Here is a 13,979-nt window from a genome sequence, read left to right as displayed (position 1 = left end):
GGGGGCTGTCCTAGGACAGGCCTCGCCTCGCCTCGCCTCTCACACGGTCGGGCAAGGCCTTAGAGACTAGCCACTACGGCTTCGACGGTGCGGCATTCGGATCGCACGCTCGACGAGGGGTGGCCTCAACGCCAGCAAGGGCTTCACCCAGGCCTGAGGCGACCTGGGGTTGGGTGAGGTGGCATGCCCGGGTGGGGCTGTCTGAGCGGTGAGGGCTGTGTGTCCCAGGGCGAACCTGTGGCTAGGACGCCTTCGCTTAGGGGGCTTCCCTCGATGCCAGCTCGCGCAAGAGCCCGCTCGCGAAGGTGAGAGGGTGAAGCAAAGCCTAGAGGAAGCGAAACGAGGCAAGCTATGTGGCATGCCCGATAAGGACGCCCGGGCGGCGAGGGCTGTCATAGGCCTGACCTGTGTCGAATCTCGAACCTCGAACCTGTGGCGAGGACTCGCCCAAGTGAGGTGAGGTGTCCTTATCTGTCTCACTCGGCTGTCGGCTGTCGCTTAGTGGAAATAGCGAGGCTGCACTTGTAGCGAAGTTGGCCTCGAGGATGGCGAGAGGGCGAGAGGCCAGCCACCTGAGGGAGCCGAGGGCTATCCTTATCGACCCTCGCAGGGGCTGGCATGCTCGAGTGGGGGCTGTCCCAGCCAAGACCTATGGCGAGGACGCCCAGGCGACGAGGTTGCCCTTGAAGATGGTGAGGGCCAGCAAGGGCCTCACCCAACCCTAGCTGAGGCAAGTTGAGGGTAAGGTGAGCGCCGAGTGAGGCCACGTGAGGGGAAGATGGCGAGGCTGCCCTCAAGTTGGCGACTCGCCGCTTGAGGGTTGTCGTTATCCTCGTCATTGTCTGGACGTGCCAGCGCACTCGGCCTTCACGTGGAACGCCCGAGCCTGCCATCGGCCGCAGGCAATGCAAGTTTAGATTGAGGCCGACGAGGACCCTCGCCTGGGCGGCTGGCCTCGAAGGCAGGGATGCTGGCCTCGAAGGCAGGGATGCCCGGCCCCCGCCACAGGCGGGGGGAGGCTGAACTCACAAGGTGCCGCCTCGAGGGCCCCAACAAGGATGGACCAAAAAAGGCCTGGGCAATGCCTTGGCCCTCGTATGGGCTTGCCTGGGCATCCTCCTCAATCTCACTCAACCCAGGCGAGGCTCGCGAGGTCATGACCGGACGAAGCGAGGGCTGTCCTCTCTTGGCCCTTGATGAAGGCAGCAGCACTTGGTCGGCCCCAAGCAAGACAACGGGCGAGGGCTCGCCTAGGTGAGGCGCGGCCCTCGCCGACTGTCCTTGCCAGCCTCGAGGGCCAAGGCTAGCGAGAACATGCCTTGCCTTAACTCGTGGCCAGGCTGAGCAAGGCCAGCAATTACTCATGTGAGGTCAGCCTCCCGACCACCAGCCCCTGCCTTGGTCGGCCACTTAGGTGTCTTGGCGTGGTGAGGAGACCCTCACTTGCGAGAAAGGGGATATTTTTATTAAAGTGTCATAGGTCAAAATTGGTCAGACTTAGGCATTTATTTGGAACAAGTTTCACTTTAGGCATTTATTTGAAATTTTTCTTAAAAAACCCTAATCTTGATCTTTGTAATCATTAAATGGCAATCCTGTCAAGGTTCCTTCAAATGATTTTTTAGCTAGAACAACGTCGTTTTTTCAATAATGTTGCCTTCCATCATCGTCCATGCAGGTAGAATTTTATGGGTAAATGTGTCACATGGGTATACATTTGAAATTTTTGTTGCGACAGAAAAAATTTAGAACAATGTCATTTTTTCAACAGTGTTGCCTTTCCCTTAGAAAGTTGAAGTGAATCAAATGATCAAGCCAACGAAGAAATGTCAGAGGAAAGTCAAACTATTCAAGACAGGCCGCGATTTTGGGCCAAATTTGGCCACGAAAAGGTAATTTATTATGCGCCTAGTATAGCATTCGTTCCTCTTATGCACCGTGCGCATGGACCATACAGATCACAAGAAAGAGTCGTGTCTGTTGACTTCATCCAATTCTGTGGTTTAACAGTGTTACACATGCGATTGGTCATATGAGCTTCGAAAAGTCTATTCAGAACTACTCACCGAGATAGTGTATGCTCAAAACTAAACTAACTTAAAGTATGATGACATGCTTCTTTCAAGATTTGGATGCAAACATAACATCAACTGGGTTATGCCATCAAGAGGCAGCTCTTGCAGAGGCAAGGGAGCACCTGCAGAAGGTGGAAGAAGCTTGGAGGTATGAAGTTCTTCGGTGGAGACAAGATCGGATATCTCAACTTGGATGGTCGGCCATTCTAAATAGGAGTAAAGAGGAGATATGCAACTTCAAAGTGGTTGATGATGAGAGGTTTTCACTTCTATTTGCATGGTTGGAAGAGTTGTTGGCCACCCCATGACAAGCTCATCATCCCCTAGTTCATCGCTCTTCGTTAAGTGTATCGCGTGAAACCGTCATCGACTTGACCTATTTTCTTCTCTGTTGGAGGGTGTTAAAGACTTTGTGTTGCTGTTGATTTTCATCTTCATATTCCCTAATAATATGCTGCGCTTACTTACTGATCTTTTAAATCAGTTTGCCCTTCGACTGTGATATAGTTCACTAGCCAGATGATTGATATGTATATCTATCCAGAGAGTTAGTATCTATCATGAGCTTTCAAAGAAGCGACGACAATAGCTTGAAAAGGTCAGTTATGCACATAAACCATTTTGATAAGTCCACACGAAGCATGTTGTAAATGTAACGAGACCATAACACAAGAGAACTAAGGACAAACATGATGAGCCTTCGTGTAGCGAGTTGTCGACCGACTTATCAGCTTGTGATTGATTTGGGTTGAATACATGAACGCCCCCCCAGCAAGTTATACTGCCATCTTTCTAGTTCCTGAGGCGGAATTGCTAATTATATTGGTTAACTTTAATTTACTGTGCCGGTGCTGGTTGAAACGACGCCTTTTGGTTTTTGCCAGCATGTCCGCATCGTCCTTTCGTTCTTACCGGTGCATCTTTTGTACATCTAACCATGTCACATACCACCTTAGAATGTAGGGAAGACGAAGAGTTAGCATCTTCAAAGATGACTAAGTACAAGAAGGCTTTTTTTTGTTTAAGGATCCCCTCAAAGGATTTTTTTTTTTTTTTTCGGACAGAAGGCGTCCCCTCAAAGGTTGAAGGGAATCATATGATCAAAGGAACAACATGGTAAGAGGAGGCGAAAACTATTCAAGACATTGTCGAGCCCATTTGCTTTGAGGGTCGATTGCGCACTGCAGCTCAAGTGCATTTCAATTCGAATCCGTCCTGGAAGATATCCACTACCAAAGCGACCTTCTTCTTCAGTATAACCCGGTTTATAAGAAAGTACCAGTGCTCCTCCCTCAGGATCCTTGTGTGAGAGGGCCATGGCGTGATTTTGGGCCAAATTCGGTGACGAAAAGGTAGTTGACATGCGCCGTTTAGCATTTGTTGCTTCGTTTCATGCACCACGCACATGGATATATGCCGATCACAAGAAACAGTTGTGTCTGTTGTTGACTTCATCAGATTGTGCGGTTCTAGAGAAGTTGGACAAGGCTAGAAAATAGCATTCGTTACATGAGCTTCCACAAGTCTTTTCGGAAATGCTCACCAAAATAATGTATATTCGAAACTAAACTGTCCTAAATTGTGATTACATGTCGGCTTGTTGGTTGGTGGGGGAGGGGGGGGAGGTTCTGCCATCAGTATGGACTGCTGTTACAAGTGAAGGCAAATAGCAAGAAGAAGCAGCTCTTGCAGAGATATATAGGCTATCTGGACATGTGATTAGGGTCTTTGAAGAGATATGTAGCCTCCAACTGGCGAATGGTGAACCTCATGACAAGCTCATTCCCAGGTTTATTGCTCGTCGTCAAGTGTATCGCAGGAAACCGACGTCGACTTGACCAATTTTCTATTGTTAGAGGGTGTTAAGAGTTGCGTTCGTTACTGTCAATTTTTATCCTCATTTTCGAGAATGATATGCGGCGCTGGCTTACTCATCTTTTGAATCAGTTTTCCCTTTCTACCGTGAAGTAGTTTGGAGATGATATGTGTTGTACTGACAAGAGTGTAAAATGGCATCACATTGAGCTTTCTAAGAAGCAACGACGATGACTTGAAAATCGAAATTTGTATTCTAACACTGCAGCAGATAGTCTGCAATTTTGGAGCCTTTGCTGATCTTGATCTGGGGGGTATAAATGGACTAAACGCCATCGACATAATTGCTCATGGCGAAATAAAACATCTCTTTCAAAAGATACTTCAAGACAATCTCCTAAGATGGAGAATCGCCTGCAACTGCAACAAACTACACAAGGCATGACCAAATCTGCGGCAATGAAACAATTAACCGGAGTAGCATTGAAACTGACTCATTCTTCTGATATAAACATTTGGTTCCACTGGCAAGAAAAGGGAAAGAGAGATAAAGATTAAGAAATAAACATTTTAGAATAGTCTTCCCTCTCTTCTATAGGAGAAGATAAGATAGGACGACCTTAGCAGTCTGCTCTGCGACGGTAGCGAAAGAAGAAAAAAATACAAGTCTGCCATTGCTTCACATAAGTTGGAGCAGAATTCAGAAGCCACCACACAGTTTGTCTAAGCAAGAATCAAGTCTAGCAAGCCATGTGAATGTGCGTGTGTGTGTGTGTGTGTGTGTGTGTGTGTGAGAGAGAGAGAGAGAGAGAGAGAGAGAGAATCCAAACTCTGTGTGAAGCTAAAACAAAGAATGATTCCTGCTCTGGTTTTTGAACAAGAATGCTATATTCACTCCAACTTAAGGACTCAACTTCAAAATCCGAATAGCATATTTAGCATATTTCAGGTTAAGCTCAAAAGCAGATGAGGGTTAATTACAAGCACGCGCAGGAGTGTTTTTCTACACTAAGGGACCAGAACTGTTCAGCTATCCTTGTGATTTCTGGCTTCAGATCAACAGCAGAATAAGCTGAACCTTAGAATCTTCTTGTCTTGGCTTATCCATGCCATCAGTCTTGGTGAGCTTCCTCAGCAGGAGGGGCAGCGAATCTCACGGCCGCTGGCCGTGTAACCACAACAGCCTCATCAGCAAATAGGACCTTGATAAATGACGGGGTTCTTAGGGGCCGACGACCAGTCATCCGTGGATACACGTCTTCAAGAAAGTAGTAGGCATGACCAGCTATCATTCCCTGCATCATAATATATTGAGCATAAGGACCAGCACAACAGAAAGTAGTGCCGCTATTTCCACAGCCTTTATATGTTAATGGACCAAATTAGCCTTCAATTCAGTTAAGCATTTATTGGTATCTAAGAGCACATTTTGTAGGAAAACCAATGATCTGTGAGTTACTACTTTCATATCATGGTTTAATTTAAAAAAAAAAATCTTACTCTATTCTTTCTTGCACCTACCTTGAAGAGAACAGTTTACTTTTACCTTTAAAATTGAAAAAAAAGATGTAGGACTTGAATTCATTTGCTCCTTCTAATCGTAAAACCATGAAGACTTTAAAAAAAAAAAAGGGAAAGGGAAAAATCAAGACTTAACTTTTCTTTATAGTTCAATCAGGAAGATAGTTATTAACATTGCTCGTGAACCATACCTTATAATTTTCTTCTATGAATAAATATAAGTTTAAAAGTGAAGGATCTACAACAAGCCAGATTTTGACTTCCATCAAAATAATCAAAACTTAGAAAAAAGAAAAATTGTTCGATTTTCTAATTGTCATTGCCAACTATTCTAAAAGTTTAAACTATTCGATGGAGGTATGATTTAATAATTAATATTCCAACACTCCCCCTTATGCTTAGCTTGGTCTTTTTGCATCATACAATGTGAAATATTTAATTGGGAAGACAAATGAGGTCTAAAAAGATTTGAACTCAGAATCTCCTACTCTGATACCATGTGAGATTTGGTGGGACTATTGCCAACTATTCTAAAAGCTCTTAAACTATTAGATGAAGACGTGTTTTAATAATTAATATTCCAACACTAACAACTCAACTTTTAACAACACTGTATCTTCAACAAACTAATGGATTCCTAATTGCCAGTAGAATATATGTTTTTAACTTAGAATAAAGATATCTTTCAATTTTTACTATTTCAAAATAACACCGGAGATAAGTTAACCTATGGCTTTTTGGAAACTTAGCACAAATACAGTATGTGAAGGAGAGAGATGATGAAACTAATCTTATTGAAAGAGAGAGGGTAATGACAATTATTAATATTGAACCAAATCTTATGATTGAAGGGTAATTTGATCAATTAACATAAAATGGTATGTTTTAGCCACAAAGGGTGTAGTAATAATGCCGCCCATCAATAAACTATGATGATCTTGGTAAAAAGGCAATGGAATATCATTATTTTAATGCCGGCCACCAGACGGGAGCTTTCACAGACTAATGGTTATGTGTGTTTACTATTCATGATAAGATCAATATTTCAAGCCAAAGGATGTGAAGCACACTCAGAGTTGCTCGATCCCAGATTGTTGAGTTATGTTGATTTTAGTAGACCTTTACTCCTGAAGAGGGTGGGATGATTCTACATTGTGCAAGAAACTATAACACTATTGACTAAGAGCCTAGTATTTATCTTTCACTCTGCAAAAGTTGCTGCAAAGTATATCTGCAAAGTAAAGCCAAACCAAGAGCTCCTCCAAGCAAAACATGAACATTAAAAATCATGTCTCACTCAGCTCAGCCTAAAAGAAATTCAACTTTCAGACTGCATCCATCCAAGCACACAACAGCATCAAAGTACTACAGAAATAGAGTTTTACCAATAAATCCACCCAAGCACTTGCACCTACAAGGACTGAAAATCCCAGAAGAACCTGCAAATAGAAAACACAAACTCAATTGCATGTGCATCCAATTCTCCAAGTAAATGACATTTGCTGAATGAGAAATTGGAGGAGTTCATGAATAAATATTACATGTACTCAAAATAAATGCCTAATCGTTATCACAAAAGAAGTAAAATTGAAGCCTGGTGTGGAACATCTGGTTAAGTAAGCTAAAACCCCAGCTGTCGCTTTCTTTTATTCACTGAACAACTAGAAACATATATAAAACCTGATTAATCATGTCTCATGCAACAAACCAACAAGCAATTTCCTATCCCACCGTCTTGGAACAGTTTCTATGAGCGAAATATAAGTATTTTACTTACCCATGGTAGGTAAGCTGCTGTAAATGTAAAGAGACCCAAGAAACTCATATGGATAAAAGGATTTTGCTTGCTCCACACATAAACCTGCACAAAAGACAAAAAGTTAAAAGGACGCGTTAGGACATCATCAGTCCACTTAAGTCATGATTGGTAATTGCACAAAGAGAGTAAAACTCACCATCATGAAAGTCAGTGAGTTGCTAAGAAATATAATTTTTGCAAATGATTCTGATACATAAGGGACCATTCCTCCAATAAGAACGATTCCAGTTAACACAGAGGCGCCAAATAAGAGCATGTAAAAGAAATCAGCTGTCCTTCCCCTAAAAGAATTCTCTTCAAGAAGCTTGCAGTACCGAGCAAGAAAGAACATGTGGAATAAGAAGTCCAGATCTGAAATTAAATGGGAAAAAAGAGGTAAAGCTCAAATTAGCAGAGTGGCAGCTAAATTTGTGATGCATAAGTAAATCTCAGATCCTTTGAGAACTCTTTAAATGATCCGTGATGAAAGCCATTGCTCCCAAGAATCTTCCCAAAAGAATTGACATTCAGGAGACAGAGGAAAACCAAAGTGAAAAGCAACCATTTTGTCCGATCAAACGTCTAAAGTGACTGTCTGTCCGACTTCACCAAAAGATAACTTGAGTTTGTAATAATACCCCATGAATGATGAATGTATGCCCAATGTCAAGGATGATCCCACAGGGAAGTGTTAACCTGATTCCTTTTCAGGGTTCTTTTTTTCTGCTAAAGGCAGTCATTAGCACATTCATAGGAGCCACACATACAGTGATGAACAGAATAGAACATGCCTGGATAGAGCATGGTGCAGGTTAAAGAGTACATATATTTTTCCTTCAAGAAACTGGGTAAACCATGCCTAGTGACCGAGAGTTTGTAGATTCTTAGAAGATACTCGAGTTACGCTTAATAAAGCCCCAAGATAGAGGACGTGTTCTCTAAGGAATCCATTTCGATACTTCATGAAACAAGATAATGACGATGATTATGATGACATTAACTGTGTTGTACTTTCGTATAATCGTAACAGTGCCAGTTCACCCACATCTAACATATGCAGACATGAGCTCAGGACTTTACCCATCTTGCGGAAGTACAGGAAATTGGTGACGAGGCGCCATAACTGATATTGCTTGAACACAAGCCTTGGATTCAAGTAAAGGTTATAAGGTGATATTATCTGCAGAATCCAACAGAGCAAAATTACCATCAAACACAAAATCAAGTAGCCAACCCGGAACACAACTAGTTAGCCCAGGCAGAATTGTACGACAAAGATTGACACCCAAACCCCCTTTACAACCCAAAGCACCATCATTCACTCACCGAAACTCCCAAAGCACCAAAACCCCCTTTACAACCCAAAGCACCATCATTCACTGACCGAACAGCCGGCGCTTCGCATAGAATTAATTGATCAAATCACCAAACTCCCAATCACCCATCTGAGCAACAGACACAAAAACAACCGAAACTCCACATGCGAGAAATCTTCAAAACGTAACAAACCCACCAAAGATCAAACTCCAATCCGTCGACCCAGCTCAAGAAACCCCAATTAACAAACAATTCACGAAGAACGAATCACACCCAACCCCTCACGACCCCAAAAATAAATAAATAAATAAATCAGAAAGAAAACAAGAAGCAGCAATTACAATCTTCATTTAAACAATACAGAGCAGAGGACGTCAGCTGAAAGGAGAACCTCGAGAGAGCAACCGATGGTGGTGACGATTGCGGCGGTGAGGTAGGAGCGAGTGATGATGGGCATCTGCTTATACCATTCCTCCACTGCTTGAGCCATCTTTTCCCCCCACCTTCCAAACCAAAAAACCCACTCCTTATTTTCCCCCGAACTTGACCAACGACGATGACCAGCTTCGATTGTTCTTTGATTCGCGGGTCGTCGCGGGCGAGGAGGGTGTATGGGTGGAAGGACTTGCAAAGAGTCGAGGGGCAAGAGGGAGAAGGGGCTCGAATCAAGAAAAACGAAGCTCGATTTGTACGAGATTCCAACTCTTTTTTTTTTTTTTTGTCCTTTTCGCGTTTGTTTTTGTTAGAAAACAAATGCATAGAGAGCTTCAGCTTTATCTCGTACTTTCCGATAAAACAGAAGGGGAAAATGACGAGCGATGGCGAATGAAACCGCGCGTGCTGCGCACGAGCCAATAGAGTTTAGGAGAGCAAAGCAAATAATTATATGGGAGTTTCAATACCTAATATTACCAAATATGTATTTTCTTTGAGCTATTAAATATGCGGTGGAATTTCTTTCCTTATGCAAAATTAATATTCATGCAATATCAAAGAAAGAGATATGATGGAAGAACCGAACTATTTTTAAAATAATTCATAATCGTCCGAGCATGTAAAAGTATTGGAAATCCTAAGGATGACTGTGTTTGGTGTTCGGATTTCTAATCAGAATGGGATTTCATATGATAGGATAAGAATCTAGGGATTTGATCAAATCCTATCTCCGGTTTGGTAAACTATGGATTTAAAGTCGAGTATCTTTAATCTTATACATTATCTAGTAAAAACTAAATATCAATATAATGATTCTTGATTTGAACCATCCAGGAAGCTTTTCTTTAGAGCCGATGCGCTGGAGCTTCGTGTGCTTGCCAGGGCCGTCAAACGGAGCTCGAGGGGATGACCGTCGGGAGCCGGTGAGATTCTAAAACATAGTAGCATAAGTAACATAAAAACAATATTAATATGTGTGTCCATGGGTTTGTTGAGATTTCAAAGGACCAAAATTGAAGAAGTTGCCAAAAATTTATAGATATACTTTAAAAATACTTGGAAAAAGGTCAATCATCATTTATAAAAAGCGTGGTTGCAAAAACAAGTGTCATAATTAGCCAATGGCCAACCAAGGCCGGTAAATGATTTGGCCAAACTTATTAACCATCTATGCTAAGGCAAACAAATCATATTTCAACGTAAATTTAGCGCAATTGAAATATCTTCAATTAATTCTTCCACAAATTTGTATCGTCGGATAAATGCATAATTAATAATCCTATTCTATCTATCGCGTACATTAATATTGATATCTAAAATTTCTTCATTTTCTAAACTACTTTACACAAAAAAAAAAAATTAGACCTTGTAATACTTTTCTCTTTCCACATGTACGTGCATATTTCCCCCATCTTGTCGTAACAAATTCTTTCCATTGGTTAACGAGTTCAACTGCTCCCCAACGAAAAGGGGCTTGCGAGTTGGGCTTTTTGCAACATCGGGCGGGGTCCACTCCAAATCAACCGGAGAGTTAAATGATAAGTGGGCCAGGCCCACTCGAAATCAACCAGAATGGTACGTGGCTGGTGGGCCGGGCCCACCCGAAATTAACGAGAAAGGTACGTGGCGCGCACCAGACAGCCTTTCGTTATTTTCCGACATGTCCTTTCATCTCTGCGAATTTTAAAGCCAAATTGACTCGGATTTTGCAAAAATGGAAACAGACAAAAAATAAAAAATGAAACACCACAATAAATTAGCGTAATCCAAGTCTTAATTTTGTTTGATTTTATTGGCCGCCTTGAATGCATAAATATTTGCTTTCTATCTATCGGGTAAAAATCCCAGGTCTCGAATTGAGAATGAGGCCAATACCCTGAAAATTGGCAAGGACCAGCTATTCTACTTCCAGCAGAGGGGGATTGACTATGACAAAGCCACAGCCGCCATGATCTCCGGGTTTTGCCGTGACGTGTTCAACAAGCTCGAACCTCAAGGCAAAATCCTTGTTTTGTAAATTTTGACATTTATCATTACTTACATATAGATCATGCATGTAAAAATCACCTATGTGATCTTCCATTGTCTGTGAGCTTTTGGTTAGCTTCTTTGACATGGGTTAATAATGTAAATGCGCCATCTATGGAGCACTGCCACAGTAATTTTGAATCAAAATGGTTTTCCAAAGTTGTGGGGTCTTTTTCTTTTGTTTTTTTTTTCTTGGTGAACTAAGGTTGCCAAGAAATTTCCCATTGATGTCTCTGTTTTCTCCCTGTATATCCACATGTTAGAGCTTACACAAGAGAAAGAAGTTACTAACCTATGTGAGGAGAAGGAAGACCGATTATGCAGTATGTACGATCTATTTGTAACATAGAAAACACTCAATTCTATGATAAGTGGATCATCATGAAATCAATCATGAGGATATTTTCCTCAAGTTGAAATATTTGTATTTGAAATTATTTCCTTGATTTTACAAATTTTCTTTCCTTGATTTGAATAAATTTTCCGATTTGAGGAATTATTATTTTTTTGATTTGAGGAATCACTTTCGTCCTTGTATGCAATCATGTATCTATTTGGACTCATTTTGTACATCAATTGAAAGATAAGAAAAATCAAATTTCAAAGTTTCTTTTACTCTCTTTATTTTATACTAACTTTAGTTTGAGTCTTTTGGCTAGGTTGAAAAATTAATTGTTTTTGAGTAAATTTAACACTGGACAATTTTTATCTTTTTTAGCATATGAAGATGTTGAAATGTTGACTTTGTCTATTGTTGGCATGTGAAGCTAACATGTGCAGGATAACATAGAAAGCATCAGTGAGGTTATTGGGCCTCATGGCAACACAGTGCCAGGTGTCTATGTCACGTGACAAGCACATGAGCAAAGAGAAGTGTCACGTGGCGAGCACATGATATAACGTGATTTCAATGGCGGGATTAACCATGTACAATAGAATTGTTGAGTACGAGGGAGATTTAACTTGAAATTAGAATATACAGGAGATTAATGTAATTACGTTATTGGCCCGCGACACTTTTAATTAGCATTTGCACATTCTTAAAAATCTATTCATCGCCTATCGATCCATAGGTTTTCAAATTTTTTAAACTTGAAATATGTCATCGAAAGTAGTTTTGAGTTTTACACTGCAGTGAAATAAATCCCATTCAGACAAAATGAGATCATTATAGGAGGTACAACAACCAAAATCCAACTAGAGGAAAAATATCAAGGCATTACACGTTTTGCCCTTAAAATGTGTATTTACAACTTTACTTGTCAATTAAACCTATGTTTTATTTGAGTCAATAAAAATTCATAAATTCAAGATTAATTGTTGAGTTTGACCTCTTAGATCTGTCCCTATCTTCGACAATAATTTTTAGGGTTAATAATACAGAAAACTTCAAATTGGTATATTTATGATAAATTTACTTCAAATTAATTTTTTAACCATAAAAAATCTCAAACTAGTACACTTGTGATAATTTTACACCAAACTGATACATACGTGATAAATTTACCTTCCGTTAGTTTTTGTTAAATCTAACCGTTAAAGTGCTAAGTTGTACGGCACGTGATAATTGACGACCAATTTGGGATATCAACCATCTGTTTGTCATATATGTATCAATTTAAAATTTTTCATGGTATTAACCCAATTTAACGGAGTTAATTTGTCACGATATTGTACTTGGTTTTTCGTGGTAGAAAATTAATTTTGGTTAAATACATACAAAAAAAGCTGTTTGGAGTAAATTTATCATTAGTGTATCCGTTTGGAATTTTTGATGGTATTAATCCTAAATTTTATAATCCTTCTAAAAGATGACGTGGCTTGAGGAAGTGTACGTGCTAAATGACGAAATCAATCTATCCACATGCGAAATTCAAAAGAAAAAAAAAAAGTAAAAGCAGAAACTTTCTGTACAAAATTCCAAACGGTGTTAGGTGGATTCATTCTTATCCAACAACCCACGGGGTCCAGGAGCATCTTCAATCACACGCCTGGAGCTAAAATATCCACTTCAACACCAAATTAGACAACTCTTCATTGCATATCGTACTATATAAATATAACCTATCTGGATTTTTATTAGATCCTCTGTTATTTCAATAGATTGCAAGTTATATTTCTCGCCCGCACGTGATTTACCAAATCGCCATTTTACTTACCGAAACGACACCTCGTCCAAAAGAACCCAACACCCTCCCACAGTCTCGATCTCCCCTCCCGCGCGAGAGGCCTGCTCAATTCGACACACCCACCACCATTGCCGCCCCCGATTCACCCCCGCGTGCCGCCTTTGCTCCTTTGGAGGCTAGCGCCATGTTCGGTCGAGGCCCAAATGGAGGTGGAATGAGCTCGATTTCTGTAATTACCATCCTTAGTTTCTTCAATAAGTTTCGAGTTATATTTCTCGCCCGCCCGCACGTAATTTGCCAAAATTTTCCATTTGATTTACCAAACTACACCACATCGAGAAGTACTCGATACCCTCCTCGCAGTGTCTCTTCCCACCGCCAGAAGACAAGAAATATTAAACCCTAATCCTGCTCGTGGCTGAGCGTGTCTTTGACGACACTTAGAAATTAGAAGTCCAAAGGCTGAGGCATGCAATTTTTCACGTTACGTTTTCAAGTTGCCTTCTTAACTTTTTTTTTTTTTTTTTTGGGAGACAAAAGAAGAAGCTCGAATCTTCACTGGTTCATTACTTAAAAACAAGCTAAAAAGAGAAAAAAAAAAAAATAGGGAGAGAGACCTTCAACAAACTAGTTGAAGACTCTTAATTCATGAATACATTATTTCCTATTTCGGGAAAATTACCGAAATAATCATGAATCTATTGTAATTGTATCAATTCAGTCTTAAACCTTTTGTAATTGTGCTAATTCAGTCCATTGGGAGAATTTTGCCCGGTCGGTGCCGACGTGAAAGCCGGCCGACCAGCGATATAACGTTTAGGACTTTTTTTTTTATAATTTTTCCTCTTATTTCTTCGAGAC

At 40.9% G+C, this 13,979-nt stretch overlaps 1 protein-coding gene across 1 annotated transcript; it reads right to left on the bottom strand.

The window, feature by feature from the left end:
* Positions 1-4,799: 4,799 nt before the first annotated feature.
* LOC115727860 (derlin-2.2) lies at positions 4,800-9,244 on the bottom strand. The gene is made up of 6 exons (XM_030658168.2): positions 8,918-9,244; positions 8,290-8,389; positions 7,367-7,581; positions 7,189-7,272; positions 6,797-6,850; positions 4,800-5,185 (listed from the first exon to the last, which is right to left on the bottom strand). The coding sequence occupies exons 1-6, from the start codon at positions 9,014-9,016 to the stop codon at positions 5,003-5,005; spliced, it is 735 nt and encodes a 244-aa protein (XP_030514028.1). The 5' UTR covers positions 9,017-9,244; the 3' UTR covers positions 4,800-5,002.
* Between the last annotated feature and the right edge of the window lie 4,735 nt (positions 9,245-13,979).

The sequence above is a fragment of the Rhodamnia argentea genome, chromosome 3, assembly GCF_020921035.1.
Source record: "Rhodamnia argentea isolate NSW1041297 chromosome 3, ASM2092103v1, whole genome shotgun sequence".
NCBI classification, from domain to species: domain Eukaryota; kingdom Viridiplantae; phylum Streptophyta; class Magnoliopsida; order Myrtales; family Myrtaceae; genus Rhodamnia; species Rhodamnia argentea.
This window is presented reverse-complemented; position numbering and strand designations above follow the sequence as displayed.

Excerpts from the sequence above, each read along its gene's own strand:
- LOC115727860 (XM_030658168.2), bottom strand. The coding sequence starts at position 9,016 with ATGGCTCAAGCAGTGGAGGAATGGTATAAGCAGATGCCCATCATCACT. Across the intron at positions 8,390-8,917 it reads CCATCGGTTGCTCTCTCGAG|ATAATATCACCTTATAACCT; the intron begins GTTCTCCTTTCA and ends TGGATTCTGCAG. Across the intron at positions 6,851-7,188 it reads CAGCAGCTTACCTACCATGG|GTTCTTCTGGGATTTTCAGT; the intron begins GTAAGTAAAATA and ends TTCTATTTGCAG.